The sequence below is a fragment of the Colletotrichum phormii genome (genome assembly GCF_030913505.1).
Source record: "Colletotrichum phormii strain CBS 102054 chromosome Unknown BDP81scaffold_5, whole genome shotgun sequence".
Classification (NCBI taxonomy): Eukaryota; Fungi; Ascomycota; class Sordariomycetes; order Glomerellales; family Glomerellaceae; genus Colletotrichum; species Colletotrichum phormii.
In genome coordinates, this window is record NW_026851447.1 from 1403899 (window position 1) to 1425573 (window position 21675).

The 21675-nt window shown below is 54.2% G+C and overlaps 6 protein-coding genes across 6 annotated transcripts; 3 read left to right on the forward strand and 3 right to left on the reverse strand.

Annotated features, from left to right (window-relative positions):
• The first annotated feature begins 1569 nt into the window (after positions 1-1569).
• Positions 1570-1976, forward strand: BDP81DRAFT_421593 (uncharacterized protein). Its single transcript, XM_060589928.1, has one exon. The coding sequence runs from the start codon at positions 1619-1621 to the stop codon at positions 1907-1909; it is 291 nt and encodes a 96-aa protein (XP_060448268.1). The 5' UTR covers positions 1570-1618; the 3' UTR covers positions 1910-1976.
• Positions 1977-2959: 983 nt separating this feature from the next.
• Positions 2960-3849, reverse strand: BDP81DRAFT_181207 (uncharacterized protein). Its single transcript, XM_060582287.1, has one exon. It carries the CDS (start codon positions 3760-3762, stop codon positions 3259-3261), a length of 504 nt encoding a protein of 167 aa, XP_060448269.1. The 5' UTR covers positions 3763-3849; the 3' UTR covers positions 2960-3258.
• Positions 3850-6489: 2640 nt separating this feature from the next.
• On the forward strand, positions 6490-7478 carry BDP81DRAFT_421596 (uncharacterized protein). The gene has a single exon (XM_060589929.1). The coding sequence runs from the start codon at positions 6838-6840 to the stop codon at positions 7126-7128; it is 291 nt and encodes a 96-aa protein (XP_060448270.1). The 5' UTR covers positions 6490-6837; the 3' UTR covers positions 7129-7478.
• Positions 7479-13309: 5831 nt separating this feature from the next.
• BDP81DRAFT_447309 (involucrin repeat protein) lies at positions 13310-16159 on the reverse strand (the record flags this gene model as incomplete). The annotated part of the gene is made up of 3 exons (XM_060592168.1): positions 13310-13402; positions 13457-16063; positions 16121-16159. 3 exons carry the CDS (start codon positions 16157-16159, stop codon positions 13310-13312), a joined length of 2739 nt encoding a protein of 912 aa, XP_060448271.1.
• A 1222-nt stretch (positions 16160-17381) lies between these two features.
• On the reverse strand, positions 17382-18944 carry BDP81DRAFT_421607 (UBA domain-containing protein Ucp14). Its single transcript, XM_060589930.1, has 2 exons — positions 18389-18944; positions 17382-18334 (listed from the first exon to the last, which is right to left on the reverse strand). The coding sequence occupies exons 1-2, from the start codon at positions 18641-18643 to the stop codon at positions 17786-17788; spliced, it is 804 nt and encodes a 267-aa protein (XP_060448272.1). The 5' UTR covers positions 18644-18944; the 3' UTR covers positions 17382-17785.
• A 414-nt stretch (positions 18945-19358) lies between these two features.
• Positions 19359-21173, forward strand: BDP81DRAFT_421609 (di-trans,poly-cis-decaprenylcistransferase). The gene is made up of 3 exons (XM_060589931.1): positions 19359-19800; positions 19862-20121; positions 20171-21173. Exons 1-3 carry the CDS (start codon positions 19579-19581, stop codon positions 20757-20759), a joined length of 1071 nt encoding a protein of 356 aa, XP_060448273.1. The 5' UTR covers positions 19359-19578; the 3' UTR covers positions 20760-21173.
• Positions 21174-21675: the final 502 nt, after the last annotated feature.

The following is a 21675-nucleotide window of genomic DNA, read 5'->3' on the forward strand; positions in this document are numbered from 1 at the left end:
GAAAGTCTATTGGAGGGCGAGCGAGGGCGGCGAGGTTATTGTTTAAGGAGCAGGAAGGAGCCAGAGCAGGAACAGTAGCAGCTGCGACGGAGATTGCTCAGGGGGTGTGGGATATCCAGAGGTAATGAGGGACAGGTCTGGAGTGAGTGTGAAAGAGCGCAAGAAGCAAGCCAGAGAGGATATCCGTCTGTTAATTACAAATGGGGGGAGGAAATTGCAAACGGAGAAGGAAGGAAGAAGAAGAGAACGAGTACGTCTATCAAGTGGGCAGGGACGTGGGAGAGAGGCAAGAGAAATACGGTCGGTAAGTACGGTCAGGTCAGGCCCCAGCCCAAGTCAGGTCAGGTCAGGTCAGTGCAGTATGCGGCCGGGGAAGGGATGAGAAGCAAAAAAAAAAAAAAAAAAAAAAAGGAGAAGGTGAGTGTGAGTGAGAGTAGTGACAAAACGCCAGGAGGACTGGAGCATGTTAAAGCCAAACAATAATATTAAGACGGTAAGGTATGGGAGGGTAGGAACAGGTCAGGTACAGATACCGGATCAAGGTACGTACATCCTACATAGAGTTGCAGTGCAGAGAGCAAGTACCTGAACGTAGAAGGACGAGGCATAGGCGGCGGGCATAGAGAGAGGTACATGCATCCAATGTGTGTATGAGAGAGCGCCGTAGCGTCCATGGAAGGAGAAAGGGCCCAGGGAGGTCACTAGTCATCCGTGGACTGGTGGAGAGGTACTTTTGACTTGGCTCCCATATCCTGACCCTACATTACTCTACTGCATAGTAGCGTACAGAGGGTGTCGGCACACTAAACTGGACGGTGAAGCCTCTCCCCCCTTTGCCTCTCAGTCTCTCTCTGAAGGGGGTGCCACCTCAGAAAGGGGGGGAGGATGGGCCTCGAAGTATCGGTAAGGTAAGGTAAGTAGTGAGGCAGAGCAAGGTGCTCCGTACATCAGCTTCATTGAGTCTCCATAAGTGACGGACGGTGGACCCAGATCGGGTACGTACTCTCTCCGCCGCCGGGCTAGGAACTAGGACCCAAAGGTCCAAGGGGAATATGCGCTTGGATGGGTTGGGGGAACTTGGGTGAAATTGCTGGCAATGCATCCTCAATGCATTCTCAATGCAGACAGAGTGCAGACTCGCAGTCTCGCAGTCTCGCAGAGAGAAGTGCAGTGCCAGACCAGACCCTCCACACGTTCCCACGCTCCCACACACACTCCCGCACGGCACACGCTACACACCCGGAGCTTCATCTTTTAGCGGCAGCACCCACTGGCCACTGGGCCGCCATCCATCCTCTCGCCCCCCCCCTCCCATTTTGGACTGGTTCTGTCACTCACCCACTGTACCCTGCCCTGTATACCTGACGATGAGTGTGTGTGTGTGTGTGTGTGTGTGTGTGTGTGTGTGGAAGAGAGAGTTCCAATGTGAGCACGAGGTCAGGGCAACATGTAGTCAGGCTTCATAGGAGTTGGGTGGATGGGGGTGTTCGTGGTTGACCATGTCCTGCCGCCTCGTAAGGTAGGAGCAGGAGTACCTCGGAGGAGCACTGATAGTGATGGACGGCTTGGTGGTGTTGTTGATGATGGTGTTGCCAATGTCCGTCTCGTTGTGTAGGAAATGCAGGGCCAGAAGTATCCCTTCCGTACTCGTCGCATATGTAACGCACCGAGCAGCAACTCTTTCGGTACATCTCTCTTAACGTGCCAGGCCGTGTCATGCTTCCTCCCTTCCTCTTGTCCAGCTCTTCCCTCCCATCACATCTCGACTCGGCATCCCTTCCAGTTCCCGTCCGTGATCTTTTGGCACTTTGCCCTTTTCTCTGTCAGGTACGGTACGCCTCATCGACGCCTCAAAAGCCGTAGAGTCCCTTCACTCCCCCTCCATGTCCAGCCCACTACTCGCTTCTAGTCAGCCTTAGCGCGTCATCGTGGAGAGGTCCCTTTGTGAAGTCGTTCCCCCCCGTGTCCGGGGCCTTGACAAGCCACGGCCACCGCCTATTGCCAACACCACCTAATCCGCCCACCGCCTATCGCCCGACCGCCGGCAGTAACAGCCATCGGCGGCATCGGGAGTGGCAGTGGCCGTCGCAAGCAAGCAGCGGCGTGCAGTAGGACTGTGCCATGAACACCTCCTCATCAAGTAGTTCCTCGGGGTCTCACCGAGTGAGAAACCATACGTACTGCGTACATGCAAGCCGCAGATTCGTCTGCTACGCCACGCCATAGAGCGGGCCACTACGTATGTCAACCTCCGCTCCGGCCGATACGGCTGCATTGTCGTTGCCCCAGCAGAGTGGCACCGGAGGCGTAACAACACGGAGATCGGGGACCAAAGAGAAAGCGCATTTCCTGTCGGCAGTATCGTGAGTAGCGAATGAAGGCATCAGAAACAGCAGTTGCATTCGCTGGTGCCACTGCTGGTGCTGCTGCTGCGGCGGCAGGCCTCGTCATTTGCCGTTGGCCATTCGTACACGGTAGTGCATCGTCAACCAACCCCGTCAGGTGGACTGAGGGAACTCTGAGTCTGCTGCCACTCACAACTTTACTACCCACCCACCACTGACGGACGGCTGCTAAGACGAGATAACTATCCATGCTGCCATGCCCATGCCATGCCGTGCCACGCTCATCGCACGCTGGGGCGATTAGCACCAAGGCCATCCCTGCGCCGGGCCGGGGGGTGGACGAACAACTCGTTTGGTATTCGGGTCTCTTGAGTCTTGGGTCTTTGGTGGTCCACTCGGGCCTGTCCCTACCGGCTGGAGAGAGTCAAAAGAACCACAACCCATGCGCCTGTCGGTGATCTCGAAGAACGGAACGCAAAATGGATACCTCATGGAACACGCCAACCAGCCTCCCTTCTTTGCCTGTCTTCGCCTGGCCTTGTTGACTTCCCCAGAATAGCTGTTTCGAAAGAGAAAAGGGGAACAAGAGGTGGCGCTGGACGGGCCAGGCCGGTTAAGCGTTGTAGGGACGACCACCATGTCCCCAAACACCAGACTCTTGTCCAAGAAGACGGCGTATCCAGTAATTCGAACGAATATTCCGAACATGCGGCCAGCAGGTGGCTAGTTGCGAGGAGAATTGAAAGAACATGGACACACGGCCTTCGCCGGCGCTCCGCCATAAGACGGCAAAGGAGGGAGGGGCCGCGGCATCATTTCAAGAGACGACCTTGGGCCAGAACTTTTGACTCGACTGGCGAGACAAATGAGCGCGCTGTGAGACGAAGCAAAGAAAGGCATGGCGAATGAGTCGTCAGGCGTGTGCGGCGAAAAAACAAATGCTGTTAAAGGCAGAGCATCCGTAAGAGGTGGCGGCGCGCGGCGGCGCGCGGCGGCGGCGAGTCAATGACCTTCGTATTGATCGACCAGCGGCACATTGTTCCAATTCCGGTAGCTGCAGTATGGACGAAATGAACAGGCTCAAACTGCAGCAACACGCGAGACTCTGCACCCACACGAGGTCATGGTCGACGTCGGACTGCTCGTGTACCTCTTCTTTCTGCCTCATGGTCGCGGTGCAGGCGTTGCGAATAAGTGCAAGAGATGAAGTAAAAAGCCGGCCGGTTGGGGGTGGGGGGTCAAAACACTCGGGATTGTGCGTCCGTTCGCTCGTAGACTTGCGTGGTCTGCCAGGACAGAATTCCGGATGGATCGCACGACCATGCAAGGACGGTACGGTAGTATAGACTATGGAAGCTGGAGGACCGTCAGCATCACACATGAGCAGGGCGCCCCCTTTCTGCTCAGGATCCGTCATCCATCCATCCGTTCGAAATGTGCGTCCAAGCGGTGGTGATATAATTCTTGGCGACCTGATGTGATTATGAGGATCTGAGGATCACGAAGACCAAGACTAAGACCAAGACCAAGAGGGAGCCAGCGAAAAAAGTAAAGAGAAGAAGATCATCAGTGGTACGCTAGGCGTGGGGTCCCTACTCCAACCAGGGGCAGGGGATGCACGAGGGTATGGGACCAGGTACCTCACTGTGTAGGTGACTAAGGCAGGTACTTGGAGGACAGAGGGGCAGAAGAAACCATCGGAGGAATAAATGTGAAAAATGCCAGAGAAGGAAAAGATTCTGGAAAAGAGAATGATACGGAGACGTAGGAATAAAAAAAGAAAAAGAACCCAGTGCCAGGGCAAATGGGAACGGCAAGGGCCAGTGGAGACAACCCAGCAATCCGCGCCGTCGGTAATAGCCACTTTGATCCCACTATCCGTACTCCGTACCCGCCCTTCGTACCTTACTGGGGAGGAGGTACTGCCTGCCCTGAGTGCGTGGCAGTTGAGGAAGGCAAGGCGGGCGAAAATGTCGGATGTATTCCGGTACATCTAGAGAGTACCGAGGCATTTGGTCGACTTGCAAGGGGAAGGAGGAAGGAAGGGGATTGAGAGCGGGCGGCAGGGGGGGATCCCTTGCAAGTTCCAGGTCCCAGGAGTCTTGGATTGGATTTCTCAAGAGAGCCATGTCCATCCCAGGTTCCCAACCCTCGTACCTGGGATTCTGGGAAAAAAAGAGGACCAGCCTCGAAGACGACACGAAAGGAGGAGCCTTAAGGGATCTCCCAGGGTCAGCTTATTACCGGCCTTGCGCTTCCTCGCTACGCCGCACCTGACACCCTGCCTGAATCTCCCAGGTGGGTTCAAGGTGAGAGAAACCGAGAGACTATGTATTATCCGTACTCCGTATGAGAGAGGGAGAAAAGGGAAGGTGAGGTGAGGTAAGGTGAGCTCGGGGGACGCCTCCAATCATCCAACTAATACCTAGGTATGCAGTTTGCTTGTTGTTGAGCTGACACAACCCAAGACACTCGATACTCGACACTCGTGACATATCTCACACATGCACGCCATGCTAGGTAGACTCCGACATGTGGAAGAGGCGGCTGACAACGTGCAATCCATTCTTGAGCGGCAACCATGGGACAATGAGCTGGGCCGTCGCTAGCGTGCGGCGGATCGAACGAGTCCGAGATGACAATTTGACAATTCTATATCACGGTCGCCTCGGACGCTCTGAACATAAAGCAAGCCGCCACCTTCGGATTAATGCGGCAAAGGCCTACTTATTAATTATTGACCACGTAGCATGATAGGCTGACCAACAGATCCTCATCAGAAATTGAGAAACCCATAGTAATGACGACCATTGCAGGTTCCTGCATGCTCGGCCGAAGTGTTGCATCGCGCTGCTGGGGCTTTGCAGTCGCTATTTTGGATTAATTGGGTCGGGAATTGATCAGGGAGACAGAAACCGTCTGCTAGAAACATATCAGTGCCTTCCCATGCCACAGTTCCTCCCTTCTCCAAGGGCCATGGGCCATGGACTTGGTGGGAGGGCGCCACGGAGCGTAAATGGGGAACGCTGCTCCGCACGGCAGGTACAAAGTGCAGCGTACCTCATGGAGTGAAGATTAACATTCATGGATGAACAGTTCAAAAGTGCATTACCATTCACATTTCATCCACAGGGCTTGACCAGGCAAGGCCGGTGCCATCTCAAGACAATCACGACTCACCACTCAAAGCTCACCAGCCTTGTCCCTGGAAACGGGAATAGGCCGCGGGCCCATGAACCAGCATCTCAGACTCGCGTACGGAGTGCTCATCCGTATTAGTTACAAGTTCATCCTACTGTTTGAGTCCACCAATCCAGACCGGCAGGTCTAGACTCACTTGAACCTCTCCATTCCTCTTTTCTCGTCCCTGCATCACATCTGCGTCAAACCAAGTCTTTTGATGAAAGCCGCCCGTCCGCCGCTGGACTCACTCGCCCATGATCCGTCCCTTTACCCCCCCGCGTGCCTCGCTACGGACCCTGCGGCCGGCCTTCATACCTGGACTTTGATTTCGGAGCCGGAACACCTTTAGGATAAGTATTGGCTTCGACTCCTATCCAAGGGCCTCGAGCTCTCCGTCTCAGACAAGGCTTGGGTTAGACTCTTCACTTCGGTCGGTCGCGTCCCCCGCCATTGGTGACGATGACCGTCACCGTGGAACACAATACGTACCTCGGCTGGCTTTAGCTCCTCTGTCCTGCCTTACCTCATCAGTCAGGGGCGCACGCCACCTACCATGGGATGTAGTAAGGTTGTGAACGATGGCGGGAGAGCACTAAGCAGGAAGGTAACGATACCTGGGAGTCCAAGTACCTCCCAGCTCCAAGGTACGGATACCTGCCTTACGATGAAATTTGCCCACGCCGGGCGTTTGTGTGGCTGCAACGGCGCTGGACGGATACGGAATGCGCTCCGTCTACTGCTCCCGTTCCACTCATCCGTTCCAGATCTTGTCTCTACCTTATTACGGAGTACGTCTACCACGCTACGGCGCCTCGGAATACGGATATCCATTTGCTTGCACAACAAAGAAATTCGACATCGCGGAATCTCCAAATTCTGTTCCGCCTCCACTTGCCATCATCAATCCGGCTCCTTTGTTTTAAACCTCGGAGCTAGCCTCAATTCTCACCTCATCGTCCATACAATATTCCTTTCAGCTATTCTTCGCAGCTAATAAAGCAGGCAAGCTAAGCTAGAGCAGGACGCCGGACCCCAAACTGACCCTTGCCGGACACACCCCTGACTCCGTGGCAAGGACACACGGTACGGAATATGGAGTACGAAGTATGCGTACCTACACAACTCATCGATGATCAAACCATCAATCCCGAGCCGCATACTCCAAGAGCCACGAGGCAAGACTCGCCTCGCAGGAAGCAAGAGGCAACCGAGCAGCGAAGTGGCCGTTTCCCCCTTCCAAGTTCCCGCTGGCATTAAGATTGGATCCATTTAGTTGCGATCCACGATCCACCGGCCTCGTCCACTCCAGATGCAACCAGCCACCAACAAAGCCGTCCTGCTGATCGTCCTCGCAATCAATTCGTCTCCTCGCTTCGGAGCTGTCGCCGTCTGCTCCTTCATGCATGTGGCTACGAATACACAACTACCACCCGACTGGAGATGCCATTCGATGATCGATCCCCACGCATACGAGGCTCACACAGATTTGATCACATTACTGCTCAAACAAACAACGTCCTATTGCATCCATCCGACGGTGCCGCTGCAGATGTATGCGATGTCAAAATCGGTTACAACACCCGCAGGCTCCCTCGACTGAATTCTCGGCTTGACGTTGGGTTTGGTGATAAGCAGCCACTCTAGTCGAAGCAGACACAAACTTGATGATGTACTCTATTCCAACCGGCCATCACGCTTTCATACTCTTCTTGATTGATTTCTCTCTTGCGTTCCTCTCGCCTTCCACAATACTGGAGACACAAATACGGACCAACAGCCTTATACGACCCTTTCGCCCCCCTTTTTCTACTCACCTTGTCGCCAACGCCCGAGAATATGGGTATGAATCGTCCACCAACCGGTATTGGATCTGCATCGAGGCGCCTGATCCGTGGGGTGTGGGTGCTAATTATCCCGTCCTTGGGTGCAAGCGGCCGAGATATCGGAGCCACTGGGAAAGTGGCCGACGGCGAGGCGAACGCCTAGCTGTCCGCCGTCGTCTGATGCTGCTAGGGCTTTGGTCTAGACGGTGCCCCGCGAATACGTGCAACCGTCCCTTTCAGTCCCCGGGGTGCCCGTCACGTTGGTCCAAACGCCAACGGTGCACGGGATGCGATAGTTTGGATAATTTCAGAGTCTCGAGACGCCGGCGACTGCCCGATACTCAGACCTGCACGCTTCATGTCCGCGACGGCATTGCTCCATGCGTGACTAATGGTGCTCGCCCGCCCCTGGTCCTCTTTGTCGCCCGCTCTCCGACCCCAAGGTGGCTCTGGCTTCTCGGCCCTCGCAAAGCGCCTTCCAAGTTCCGGGGGAGAACAGGACGAACGGCGGCCGGCATAGAATCAGAAAGTCACCAAGTTGACAATGACGACAGTCGATTATCCCGTACCAACCCTCACCTCCGCGGACCGCAGGGACTTACCTTGACTTCCAAGTTCCTGTTCCATGCATGCAGTTGGATTGATGGCCGGGGCGTCGATGAGCTGAGATCATCTCATATTCTTACAACCAACCGTCCACGGTACGAATACCCGGTTCAGAATCAGCTCTGCATCTGAAATTGCCGCTGGCTGGCTCTTGAGTCTTGCCTGAGCCACCACCGCCCATCCTCCACCAGGTACGAGTCAATCAACTTCTGACGTCGACACTCGACAATCTCCTTTTTCAACAATGGCCGTGTGCGTGCGGAGCTACGCGTCAACCTCGACGCCTCGGCCATGGCGAACCCTCCATCCCCTCTGCCTCGTCTTGCCATGTGGTTGATGGAGCCCTTCAAGAGTCTGCAGACCGGGAATCGCGGCTGCCCGTGGGCGAGGGTCATCCTCGCACGACTTCTGCTGAGAATGAGGCTGCACAGCTCACACCACTCGATCCATGGCCACCCTCTAGTTTCAGCGGTCCGGCTTTGCAGTTTATGATCAGGACTTGACCATCGGCAACCAGGTTTGAACTGCATTACCACGACCTACCTATCTCAACGCCACTAATCATCGCAGAGTGCGTCTGCGGAGTAATCTGCGTGAGCACCGGCCTGCAGGATCGTCCCCTTACTATTCGTACCTTAATGGTCTCCGACCTTCAATCAAACACGGTATCTAGTCGACCGTTAGGTCCCGAGTAAAGACTAAGAAGACACAGTGGAGCGGCTACCAGCATGACTTCCCTTCACCTGACTGCCGTTCGCCGCCACACACCGAGATTGGAAAATAATACTCTAGGTTCAAGCAGGCCTGGCCACATTGTACGGAGTAGCAACCCGGCCCAAAGCTTGAGAGTGCCATTAATACACACCCTCACCACTTTAACCTGCCCGAGGCGCCAACCAGAATCCTTGGCAGATCCCATCGGTCCCAACTACGCCATCCGCACATCACTTTCGGTTTGCTCGTTGATGCATATGGGATGTCCAAGGCTTTTCTACTGCGGACAAATTTCCATCGCGGCCGCTGCTCAGGAGGGTTGGGTAGCTCAAACTCGCCGTTTGCTTGCATTCCAATGTGCCGTGGCACAGCTTTTGCTGCTGGCTCGTTTCGACCTGCCTACAAGAGTACGACTAGCATTACATTCTCGCAACCCCTCATGCAACCCAGTTGCGAGCTTGTTGTGCGTCTTGTGCGACAATCATGCCGCCCTTTGACCACGATGCCACCCGACGCGGCAGTCCTGCTCCATAGCCCTTTCATACCAAGGTTTTCGACCAACTCCCGCCGCGGGCCATCGTCTGGACGCCGCCTTGTTGACAATATAAAGGATGATACGGGCCCATGACTCGGCCCGCTTCCAGAGAGCACCAGGCATGCCCCGACCACTGCGTTCTCCTCTGCCTCGCGGAAACATCTACATTGTATCCGTACGGCGCTTTCAGACGACCGGCGACACCCATTTTGACTTCCGTGTCCAATCCTTATGGTGGGCGTGATGATGCAGCGGCGATATCACGGCCATGTTGCAACCCGCTAGCTTTTGCAGCTTGCAGCGAGCCTCTGAATGGGTTTCCGCACATTGTTTTCGCTCGCAACGCAAGGAAACGCAAGACAACGCAAAGCAACGCAAACTAAACCGCCTACCTAGTCCGCTTTATTGGTCCCCGTTCCGATCCCGGCCCAGAATGGGATTTTGGGAGTCAACGGTGAGGCTAGCAACGCAGCAAAGCTGTGGCAAACGCTGATTGATGACAACTCACCTTGACCACACCGTCCCAAAACCTTCGGATTGATCGTCCTCGATCTGTCGTTGGACCATGTTTAGGAATCGTGCGCGCCCAGAAGACGCACTGCGTCGGCAACCCAGGCTTGTTTGAGCCCTCTACAACCAGACAGCCGTGACAAGTCAGACGCACACAAGCACACCCACACCACACAAAGCTCGTACACGTCGCTGACTCTGTCGCCATGTCTCTTGTCGCATCCTGGGCCGAAGAGAAGGGCCTTTGCTGGTCAACGTCCGGACCGTGCCCCTGGCCTTTCCCGAAGCGCGCCTGTCTTCCGTGCCCAGTCGATGTCTCGTCTCTCCTCATCGACGGCCCTGCCCTGCTTCACCCACTCTCTCAGAGCACCAACCTTCTAGCATCAACCGTTTCAAATCACATCACAGCGGGATCTGGGCCGAATGGTGGCACCTCCTCTTTTACCCGTCTTTTCCGTGGCTTCTAGAAGGCTCAACCCCCCCTGACGAAGAAGCCTTTCAGACTTCCATACGCCGTTCTCGAGCCAGCATCGGTGACTCCGCCTCTGTGGGTGTAATGTGCATGGGTCGTCCGTCTCCATATTTTGTTATTGAGTTGCATCCGCTTCAGCTTCAGCTTTTTCCATCGAAGCCCTACGAATACGTGTGCCAAAGCGACACAAAGACCCGGTGGATTTCGTCTTGGCCTGCTGCAACTCGTTCCGCTGAACCCACAACGCACATGAGATTAGGGACCCCAAAGACTCTGCCATGACCACAATTCTTCAGCAGTCTCGCTCGCTTGCTGACATTTGGTTTCAACAGGGTGTTGTAAGTCTGGAACCACAGGTCTGGACTAAAAAGAAGGTGTTTCCTCCTGCGATGCCGGGGGTTCAGGGCGGTGAAGTCTTCGCGCTCTAGCCGCACCGCTCAACCCACGTCTCATACGGACACACGAGGTTATGTATGAGGTTGCTGTTCCTGTTGTTACGGATATTGTTCCCCTAATACGACCAGACTGCATGACAACTTCGCCTGCCATGATCGCCGCTAATATTTGGCATCAAGTTTCCCACTTACCGCCCCTCGACGTGGAGCAAGTATCCAGCGGCCACGCACAGGTTGCCGCCACGCATCGCGACTCCATCTCCCACTCCTCCTAATGAAGGCCTGACAGAGGAACAAGTCTTACTCTTGCACCAAGTCAGCGCTGCCAGCCACTTGCCTTTGATGCTCGTGGCCACCCTGTTTTACGCTATTTAAGCGGCGGCTCCAATCAAAGATTGCCAATCGTCCGGTTTAGGCCAGTGGTCTCCGCCGCTCTACAGCTCCGTAAGGTAACTGGGCAATGAAGATCGGCGACACCATTGCCTCCCCACCAACTTTCGATGCCAAAGCGGCGTGGAAACGCACCTGCAAAGCTCATTTGGGAGGGCGAGGGCACCGTCAGTGCCTGATTTGGGTTGTGCGGTCAAAGAGACAAAGGAATGCATGGGTTGGGCTCCCCAGCTGTGCCAGCCAACTCTTTGCCTGTCCAGCTGACCAAGTCTCTTGGCTCTCACCAACTGAGTCCAACTAAGTCGGCTATCGACCGACCTTTGCTTTTTCTTTTCTTTCTCTTGGTCGCTCGCAGAAAATGGAACGACCAAGGGCGACCTAGAGCCTTTGTGGCCTTGTAGTCGGTCGAGGACCGCGCAGATCCCTTGGAGAATCTTGCAGGATTTGCTCTAGGTCGCGCTCTCTCAGCCTCTCTCATCTCTCCTCTCGTTCCGTTTCGGTAATGCTTGCTTGCATCATTGTTTGGGGGAAGAAGAAATGGGATTCGTGGGGGCGGTGGTTCGTCACTCGCGAAACTCAGCCCAAGTTTTTTTTCAAAGGTTTTTTTTTTTTTTTTTTCCATCCATTCCGTGGCCAATTCAAATGGAGGTCGTACGAATACTGAATACCTATTAAAGGACCGTGCCAGGGAACCTACCTAGCGGTTCGGAAAGTCCTGTGATCCATCCAATATGTCAAAGAAATGGCAGAGATCAGCAAAGTGTCGATCTCGGCCTCTCGACCCCGTTCGAGACAACAAACGTCCCCGGCCGTGACGTTCAGCTTTTGCGTTGAGCTTGCGACGGGGGGGGGGGTTGTGGTTGAGGATTGTCCAGAGAGTCTAGACTTTTTTTTTTTTGTTCTTCCAGCAAAGAGCCGTGAAATGAGCGAGTGCCATTCTCAGTGAAGCTTACGGATACGCTTTTCGGTCATCTACACGTATCTCCACGTCCAATGTCACCTGGTAGGGCTGGCTCATTATACATAGATCCGAGAAGGGGGGCCTTTTCATCATTCATCAAAGGGAGGGCGTGGTCGATGTTACCCTTCTGACCGGAATGGGTTTGTATATTTGGGGATGTGCAGCATCACTTTCTTTTTTATTCTGGATAGCGAATGATATCCATTTCTTGAAAGTCTGATGGGTGTCCTGATGGGTGATGCCCGCGACCGCGACGGGTGTTATGGACTTGGGTTGGTTTCGCGGATGCGCGCTGCGACACTCACGGTACGAGATGGGAGGCGGAGCAATCCGCCAGAAGACACACGTTACGAAGGTATTTCGCGACAAGAGTGAGGATTTCCCCAACTTTTGGTCCGACTCGATGATTCAGAATGTGAGGGGCCTGGTTTACATTCGTGATGGTTGCGGTTTTTGTGGAGCGTGTCATCGACAACTTAGGGTTCTTTTACTATGAGCATGGCTCTCAAACACCCTTTGAAGGGTGGGCACTACTTACTTTTGTGACTTTTGAACACTGTCCGGATACTTTGTAGTTTGAAGGCAGGCGACGTATTGCTATCAAGCAGAAGAGAGGACTTATGGTTTGGCATCATGATTTGGACCTGGCGGCTTGAACTTGAGTAACGAACGCTCATAGATGTAACCCCTCTCAGTGTGTCGGCCTCGATGCCATCCTTCTTACAAATTACTCGCTTTCGTGATTACGATACTTGTCATCACATTTCATCATTTGTGTTGACGGTTCGAGCTGGGGGCGGGCTACCAGTGAGACTGTCGAATAACGTGGAATTAGGACCGCGAGTCGAAAGCACTTCAGGATGTAGCGAGATGACATGGTGATATTCCTTCCGCAACCTCATAATTTGGTATTCTTCTTCTCACTAAATCTCGTCTCACCACGTCCCCTTTCCCACTTCCTCCTTGGTATCCAGAAATACAGAAAAACAAAAACAGCAACCAGGGGTTGTACAAGAATAATGCCTTTTTACAGCAACGCCGGACAACAGACCATCCAGAGTTAGAAGAACCATCTAGAGGCGTGCCGAAATAGCAAATAATAATAGGTACTAGTATCCAACCAAAAAACACGAGAAAAACATGTTTTCACCTTCCGTTTTTCTTTCCTCTCTATGCTCCCGCTATGCAAAAAAAAAAAAAAAAAAAAAAAAAAAAATGTAGAACCCGAAGGCGACGCGTGCTAGTAGTACACAGTTGCAGCAGACGAGAGTGTGATGACTGGAACGCAGTACGCCGTAAGAATAGATCGATGTGCGATATCTCATATTATTGTAGTTTGTTGTTGCTGGTATCAAGGAGTTCGTCGTGGTAATGTTCATCGCGGAGACAAGGGGCTCCGTCCAGGGCCCTGTGACTTCCGCATCTTTTGCAACTCTTCCTCGAGTCTTCTCCTCTTGGCTTGCTCCTCCTGTTTACGTAGTCAGCATATTGAAATCACATAGACAAAGCCTGGATGACATACCCTCATGTCCTCTTGGAACTTCTTCCTCTCCTCTCTCATTGTGGTGCGGAACTGTTCGCTGAGCATCGACGCGCCGGCACCGCGTGCGCCAGTGCCCGGGGTCACCTTGAGGCGCGCGTCATCGAGCTCCTCCTGCAGCTTCGACAACTTGGACCTCGAAGTGTTGACCTCGACATCAAGTTCGTCCTTCAACGAGCTAATCTCACCCTCGAGGCTCGACTTGACTGCAAGCGCATCATCGAGCTTGGTCTCGACCTCGAACTTCTCCCTTTCGGCATTGATCGTCTCAGCCGTGATGTTCTCCAGCTCCTTGAGTGTGGAGGCGAGCTCCTCCTTGAGCTTGTCAACCTCTGCCTTGAGCTGGGTGACCTCAACGGTGCTCTTAACAGCCGCGGCTTGGTTGGCCCTCTCCTTACGAGAGCCATACGCACCATCGAGCTCGGCTTGTGCAATGGTCAGCTCCGTCTTGAGCTCGACGATCATCATATTGAAACGTTCAATCTCTTCTCCCTTCTCCTTGACTTCCTTGTCCTTGGCTGCAACCTCTTGCTGCTTCTCAACTGCCGCTTTCTCGGCTCCGGCCAGCCTCGTCGTCAGGAGCGCTACTTCTTCTTTGGCCTTGCTTAACTTGCTGTTCATATCCTGGACGTTCGTGTTGAGGCTGGCAAGTGTCGTCTGGGCCTCCTTGCTGCTTGCCTCTAGGGACGCGATCTTGGCATCACGTTCCTTGATCTCGTCTTGGGACTTGGCACTGCTGGACTCGTTGGCCATGCGCGTGGTGGTAGCGGCCTCCGCATCCTTCTGCGCCTTGGCGAGCTTCTCCTGAGCCTCAGCAACCTCCTCCTCGGACCGTTCGAGCAGTGACCTAAGCTGGTCCAACTGATCCTGCTTGAGCGTAAGCTCGAGTGCCTTCTCTTCCTCGGCTCGCATCTGAGTTGATCGAAGCTGGTCGAGTTGGTCTTGCTTTGTCTTCAGTTCCTCGTCCTTTTGCGAGTCGGACTTGTTGTTCAACTCCCGCTGCTGCTTGATCTGGCGCTTGAGAACGGACTTCTGCTCCTTCAGACTCGTGGCTTGGCTGTAGAGCCACTGCACCTTTGTAGAGAATGCTGACAACGAGTAAGGCTCTGATGTATCGACGGCTTCGTCTCCAGACATGTCGTCATCGTTATCAGATCTGCCCTGCTCGATGCGTGTACGGCGGCGATCTGCCTTCTGCTGCTGAATGCTTGCGAAACCAGTCTGGATGATTTCCCACAGGCCCATCAGTACGACCTCGGCCTGCTCGTCGTCTTGCTTCTTGACAGCCGACTTGCTGGCATTCTTCTTCATCTGCTCTTCTACGACAGATAGAGCGCTCTGGAGCCACTCGAACTGCGCGTCGATGCCAGAGTCTGGTACTTCGGGGTAGCTTGGGTCGACTCCAATCAGGAGGTCTCGCATTTTCTGGTTCACATCCTCGAGGCGGCTTTCTGCTTGCGTGAGGGCGATAGATGCTTGAGCTGCGGCAGCCTCCGCGTCTTGCAGACTACCAGTCGATTGTCCTTGAAGTTCTTGTTCCTGGCGCACAGCCGATAGACCTGCCTCCAGGTACTCGAATTGGCTTCCCAGTGTAGCGCCAGGATCGGCTGGCCCTTCCACCGCTAGTGAGGGAGGTTCCCGGAAACCTCCGTTCTTGGCTGGATTAAAGTTTATAATTACGTCTCGTAGAGTTTTGTTGTATGTCGTTAGCTTCCGTTCCGTGTCAGAAACGGACTGTAAGCGTTGTGCGTTCTCCTTCTTGAGCGAGTCAATCTCGCCGCTCAAGGCATCGGTTTGTGCCTGAAGCTGAGTATTCTCCTCCCGAAGGCTGTTCAACGCGTCGGCTTGCGCGCGTAGTCTTGCGTTCTCCTCCCTCAGCTTGTCAGCCTCCTCTCGCAGTTGCGTATCCTGCTCACGACTCGGCGCCTTTGAGGGGATGTCGAGCGGAGCAACTCTTGGTTTTCCACGAGGCGGGCTTATGTTGCTCAGATCCTGGAAGAGTCCATCCTCGTCGAAGGAGGCTTCTCCGACCTCTAGACTATTGCGGCCGTTGGAGTAGGTGTACAAGCTCTCTGGGCTTCCGGGTATCCCATTCATCAACTGCTGGGGGATTTGATTCACGGGCTTTTTTGATGCTTTGTGCGTCAGCTGGAGGATGCCAGCGGTGTGCTCCAGGAGGCCCCTCTGCGATTCCACGAGGCGCTGTTCGAGGCTCCGCAGTTCGTTCGACAGGTCATCGACTCGTTTTTCGCTGGCTTGTCGTTCCGCCTCGGCCTCACGCAAAGACTCTCCCGTGCTGTTGCGATTACTGCCCATCAAACTCCTTCTCTTGCCAGCCTCGGGCTGCGAGTACAGCTTGGCCATGGAAACGGCAGCATCTCGATACTTGGTCTGGATAGCGAGGTTCGTGCGTGTTTGTTCCACCCGTAAGCTCAAGGATTGGATCTGTTTCTTGAGCCCGTCCACCTCCTCCTGCGACAATATTCGGTATTGCTTGCTGTCCGTCAATGCCGTCTCCGTCAATAGGTGAACTTGAATCGGGTCCTTGAGGTCAACCAGGGCGGAGCTCGGTGGTAGCTTCGCATTCGTCTACGTGATGTTAGATGCGTCTATACTAGGCTGGCTAGACCAGTGAGGAGGACTGACCGGATTAACGCGCAGAGGCGCCCCTCCAAAGTTGTTCATAATGTCTCTCCTGAGGCCATCCCCATCTATTGACCTTCCGCCAGGGCCAGCAGCCCGGGGCGGCGAGGGTCTCCCCGGGGAGTACCCGTTCATGATATGGGGTCAGATGTGTAGCAAAGGACGGCACGCGTCAAATCATTATATTACAGCGGAATCGTAGAGTCGTAGGTAGCTTATGATGTCGATGCGGCCGTGGGAAGCATGTTCGTCGGACGGATACGAGGAGGCTAAAGCGTTCGTACACACGTCGGATGGGGACGTTTGAACAATAGTACAGCGATGCGTGGAAGGACAAAGGGTGGCTGGCGCGTGGGATTTGTGCCGAAACCCCTTGGTGGGAAGCAAGGGGGTTGTTCGCCGTTACAGTATCGAGGTCGCTATCGCCGTGGAGACGGGGGAGGTCGTCGGGGGACGGATTCAGCACCAGCCGCTTCGCAAAGGGTGGTCGAGGGGGGAAAGTTGCGAGGTTAAAGAGAGTGTTTCCCCCGGCGAGGCATAGACATCCTTTTCTCCCAGAACGAGAGGTGAATCGGCGTGTGCAAAAGCGACTACGAGGTGCAGAGTGTGCAGGTGCAGGTTCAGGTGCTGTTGAGTTTGCCGTCCCAAAAATTGAGTTGGGTGACCTGTCGCAGCGGGTGGCAGTCTGGCAGACACATTTGACACTACCGCAGCAAAACCGGCCCCCCCCCCCACCGCCCCCCTGGCAGATGGTTCATAATTGGCGATGCTTCGCAGCTCCCACTTCGGGGGGGGGCTCTTGCGCTAAGCTTATTTGGGTTCGTCCCTTGCCCGTTTTCCCTGCGTCGCTGCGGCTACCTTCCCTTTACGCTATTGGCAGATGGGCCCGTTGGTCAGCGGTACGTACCGCACTATTCCACGCTAGTGAGAGTCAGCGTGACCGTATTTTTAGTTTAAGGATCTCTGACTGCTGTATCCGCCTCATCCATCTGCGTGTTCCATGATAAATCAAAACCTCTTCACACCTTTCCCAACTCAAGCAAGATCAGAAAGCTTGCTGATTTCTGAATTCTTGTTTACCATTTGATGTCGGTGATGTCTAGGTCATTTTGCGTCGGGTTGGTCGTCGTCGCATCCGCATAAGACCGGCCTGCGTCTGCAATCTGAGAGTGAATTACACCGTAATTTCGGGTTTCCTCCCAGCCAGGATCTTGGTCCAGGATCACGCTGTACTAACCCATTTTGAGAACCGCCCGAACCTTTTTTGGGCACCTCATTATTGATCATCCCAAGAATGGCCAGCAGTCTTCCCAGGTCCACCATGAATTGTGAATGGTTCATCGGGTTATTTATATTATATGAGCAAGACCCTCTGGATTATTCGATAGACTGAGCTGACCAGCTCGTGCTCCTAACCAATTGCAGGACCATATCGAAGCCTCACTGCGTTTGCCATGGCTTTACTCCGTATCCGTAATGCACAACGTTTCTGACGGTTGAAGGCATATCCTTGGTAAAGAGTACGCATGGAATCTCGAAAATGCATAACGAGGTGAGCCAGAATAAGTGGTCTCGCAGACATGTATCCCCATGTCATCATCGAAGGCTTCAATAGCAAACTCAAGTCGGTGTAAGTGATAGCTTGTGTCTTTTCAGAACTGTGTCATCTCAGTCTTGGCGCCTATCTTGACCAGCTGGTCTCCTGCGTCCTGCGTCCCCATCCACCTGGCCCTGTGCGCCCGAGGTGGTTGCAGATGAACCCTCTCCCTCCAACCGCCTTCGAAGACCCTCGAATTCCGTCCGTCTTCTCGGCGTCTTCACACCGACCATCCATCCGGGAAGGCGCCATTTGGTCAACGCAACAGGGAGCAAGTCGTTCCTCCACGAGTATCCCACAACCCAGCCAACCGCAGCTCCCAGCAACGATCCCGGCCACTGGAAGAGTGCCAGCTGCAAAGCGAGAGCGTAGCGATATGACTTGTCAGAGAAGGTCAATCCGACAAATTGGTCGTTCGTGGGCGGAGCCGAGGAAGCCGCGACGCGGTATCGATAAGTGCTGGGGATCGCAGCATGATACTGCGCGAGTATGGCAAAGATAATCGGGGTTGGGCCGGCTGGCATGTAGTTGAATAGTCCCGCGGTCAATGGCCGTAGTATGATGGATAGGAAAACAGGAGGTATCACTGCAGTGAAGAGCGCGGATACAGCTACAAATGACTGCGGCGTGGTTAGCATTCTTAGGACCATTGCCCAGGTCTCGTGGCAACTCACAGCGTATTTCCTTGATCCCCATATTTGTTCAACGACCCTCAAGTGGTAGAGAGTCATTGATGCGAAGAGCACCTCGCTCGAGTTGGTGCAGCATAACTGGTACGCCAGCAGGCGCCAGAGCTGGTGGTAGCGCCATAGATGGGTATCTACGACAATGTAGAAATAATGCTTGACGTCGAGCAAGCTGACCGCAATGGAGCTCGTCACAAGGCCAAGAACGAGGGTGCGCGTCACTGGCGCATTCGTGAAGGACATGTTGTGGTTGAGCGTCTATCGCATCGTAGGTCGGGTTGCTTTCTCAGCAACACACAATCGGTGGAGGGGCAATCGAGGACGTTCCCTTGCCCTTGGGTTGAGGCGGGTAGGTACCTGTTACTTTGCCAGTTACCACGGAACTTGAGCAGACCGTGTACTGATAGTGTTGCGCAAGTTTATGGTGTAGTCGGAATCGACGTGGGCGGTGCCGGAAAGCGAAGGGCGGCCAGAGGATCGTTGATGCCAGGTGGTTTCTTTGGCTGTCGTCGAACCCACTCGGAGCTGGATGCACAGCTTGTGCCGTCCCTTCTCCAGCACTATGTGTGTGTGTGTGTCCCTGTTTAAAGCCGACTGGACTTTCCCTGGTAAGGTACGGAGTAATAGGTAGTGTACAATTGGGGAATGGCCCCAGCCTCAGGCGTTGCGTCGACGCCACGAAAGAGGTGGACCATTAGAGCGCAAGACCCACATGTTCAGACTTTCCCGTGCAATGACGAGGCTGGCTGCATTGGCTGGACTCGTGGAGGGCTGAGTGTGGCTTGCCCACCCGCCAGATCCCCGGATTGCCATTCGCTCAACGAATTGCTGGGCAGCTTCCCACTCAGTGCCACCCTTGCGTCCCTTGCGTAACCCTGTCACGACGTATTTCAGTGAGGCGCAGAGCTCTGGGCACACGCCGCCGCTGCCGTTACTCCAAGCTTGAGATCCTAGGCGGGTACTTTATCCAAGTTGCCAGCAGAGCTGATGCGACACTCACGTAGTGACACCACTGGTTTCTTGTTCTTGTTTGTAATTCCTTGTGGAAGATATCCGGCCTGCTTTCTCTTCCCAGTTTCTTACTTTCCGAGAAATCCTCTCAACGCATAATTCAGCACATTTACAGCTTTCCATCCCCCTTACGCAGAGCATCGCGCTCCAGAACCCGGTCAGACAGCATGTCGGAAATATTCATCAACCACATCACCCGATGGCTCTTTAGCTCGCCGCCCGCCGAGTGGGCAATAAATCAACTGCGCGAACTCCTCATTGGAGCCTTGAAGCAAGGACCAGTCCCTCAACATGTTGCATTCGAGATGGACGGCAATAGGCGGTATGCCCGCGGCAGGAAGATGGAGACGATAGAGGGCCACCACCACGGTTTCGAAGCCCTAGCAAGAGTGCGCAATCCAAAGGCTTCATCCTGTCCCGTGTGACATTTGCTGACTCTCATGACGATAGGTTCTCGAGATTTGTTACAAGTGCGGCGTCAAAGTCGTGACCGTCTACGCCTTCAGTATAGAAAACTTCAACCGCCCGCAATACGAGGTCGATGGGCTTATGCAGCTGGCCAAGGTGAAGCTCGAACAGTTGACAAAACATGGAGATATCCTGGATCGATACGGCGCGGCGGTTCGTGTGCTTGGACAGAGAGATCTGATCCGCAAGGACGTTCTGGAGGTGGTCGACCGGGCAGTTGACATGACCAAGTACAACAAGCAGTAAGTGGACAGTAGCCACGCAGCAAAGAACCCAGGCTGACAGGAACAGAAACGTGCTGAACATTTGCTTCCCGTATACGTCGCGGGAAGAGATGACAACGGCCGTGCGATCCACAGTGCAGGAGTATATGATGCCCCCTGGACCCAAGTTCACGCCCTTCCCGGCTGCTCGCATCTCGCAAAAGATCATGTCGAAGCAACTGGAGCACCGAGAGCCCCTTCCGACCATCCGGGACACATCGCCAGCTCCTTCTTCACGGTCAGATGATGGTGCGTCGTCGTCGACTACTCTTCCTCCCGACTCGCCTTCACCGCCGAGGCATAACGGTGCCGCAGGCGGGCACTGCCTGAAGAATCCAGAGACTATCACGGCTGAGACACTCAACAATCATATGTACACTGCTGGAAACCCTCCGCTGGATATCTTTGTGAGAACTAGTGGCGTAGAAAGACTCAGCGACTTCATGCTTTGGCAGTGCCACCAAGACACGCACATTTTCTTCTTGAAGTGCCTTTGGCCCGACTTCGACCTGCAGCACTTCTTGCCTGTGCTTCTGGAGTGGCAGTGGAGGCAGAAGCAAATTGAGAGAGACGAGCGGCCGAGACAAGCGACGGCCAAGGCGCGAAAGCTTGCCTGAACCTGTCCAACTGAACATAACGGCCGAAGGTTTCCATGGATAGGCGTTACTTAGTTGATTGTCATTGTTGTGTCTAGCTGGAAAGAACCAGCTTTGAGGTGGTGTGCTCGTGGTAGAGAGACCACAAGGAGGGATGGCGGACCTGATACCACGAAGGAGTGTTTGTAAACCATATTGATATCCATCAAATTCGATTTTCTTAGACAAAGTGTTGTTTATATGTAAGAGGAGACGTTGGCCGCGCATCTGCAAATTATGGCAAGGTATACTTGACGGCGGAATGGCTTCTGGAATGTTACAAAGGAACGCCTACCTTACTCCGGACATGGACTTCTTCAAGTTGTGGCGTCAACGATGCGATACCCCAGGAATGACGCAGTTGATGTGGCTGACCGGAGATTGCCAGTGTTTGCTGAAGGTGCGCTGCGCGCAACACGCAGGCTCCTGTTTTTCTTCCATTTTCTTTCCATGCCGCCAGGTCTCCAAATGGGCCAAGTAAGTGTGGCTGAGGTGTGCGGCGTGCCAGGCACAGAGCTAATGGGAAACTGGGAAGGGACCAACCGCGGGCGGTGGACAGGTTCAGGTGAGCTCCGCTCAGGCCTCAGGCCCAAATCGCTCGCTAAGTGACGGATGGGGTCACTCACTCAACCGGGCAGCCAGTCCAGGTCCTCCTCCGCCCGCGGCAGATAGGTCCCCAAAAGTGCGTCGGATGGATGATGGAAGATCCCGCGGCCTCGCTCTTGATTTTCCTCACGCACTACCCCCTCTCACCAGAAGCATTCTACACCGTCTAGGTTTGCATATCGATCAGAATGCCTTAGGATTCTCAAATTCTTTCTCAATTTTCAAAAATCTCGTTTCCACTGACACGAGAACCCTCTAAACTTTACTCTTCCTCCCCACGGCACCCCGTTCT

Bases quoted from the DNA above. Each gene is read 5' to 3' on its own strand.
- BDP81DRAFT_181207 (XM_060582287.1), bottom strand. From the start codon at position 3,762: ATGACGGATCCTGAGCAGAAAGGGGGCGCCCTGCTCATGTGTGATGCT.
- BDP81DRAFT_421607 (XM_060589930.1), bottom strand. From the start codon at position 18,643: ATGTCCTTCACGAATGCGCCAGTGACGCGCACCCTCGTTCTTGGCCTT. The intron at 18,335-18,388 runs GTGAGTTGCCAC...ACCACGCCGCAG, and splicing joins GGGGATCAAGGAAATACGCT to TCATTTGTAGCTGTATCCGC.
- BDP81DRAFT_421609 (XM_060589931.1), top strand. From the start codon at position 19,579: ATGTCGGAAATATTCATCAACCACATCACCCGATGGCTCTTTAGCTCG. The intron at 19,801-19,861 runs GTGCGCAATCCA...TCATGACGATAG, and splicing joins GTTTCGAAGCCCTAGCAAGA to GTTCTCGAGATTTGTTACAA. The intron at 20,122-20,170 runs GTAAGTGGACAG...TGACAGGAACAG, and splicing joins ATGACCAAGTACAACAAGCA to AAACGTGCTGAACATTTGCT.
- BDP81DRAFT_421593 (XM_060589928.1), top strand. From the start codon at position 1,619: ATGCAGGGCCAGAAGTATCCCTTCCGTACTCGTCGCATATGTAACGCA.
- BDP81DRAFT_421596 (XM_060589929.1), top strand. From the start codon at position 6,838: ATGCAACCAGCCACCAACAAAGCCGTCCTGCTGATCGTCCTCGCAATC.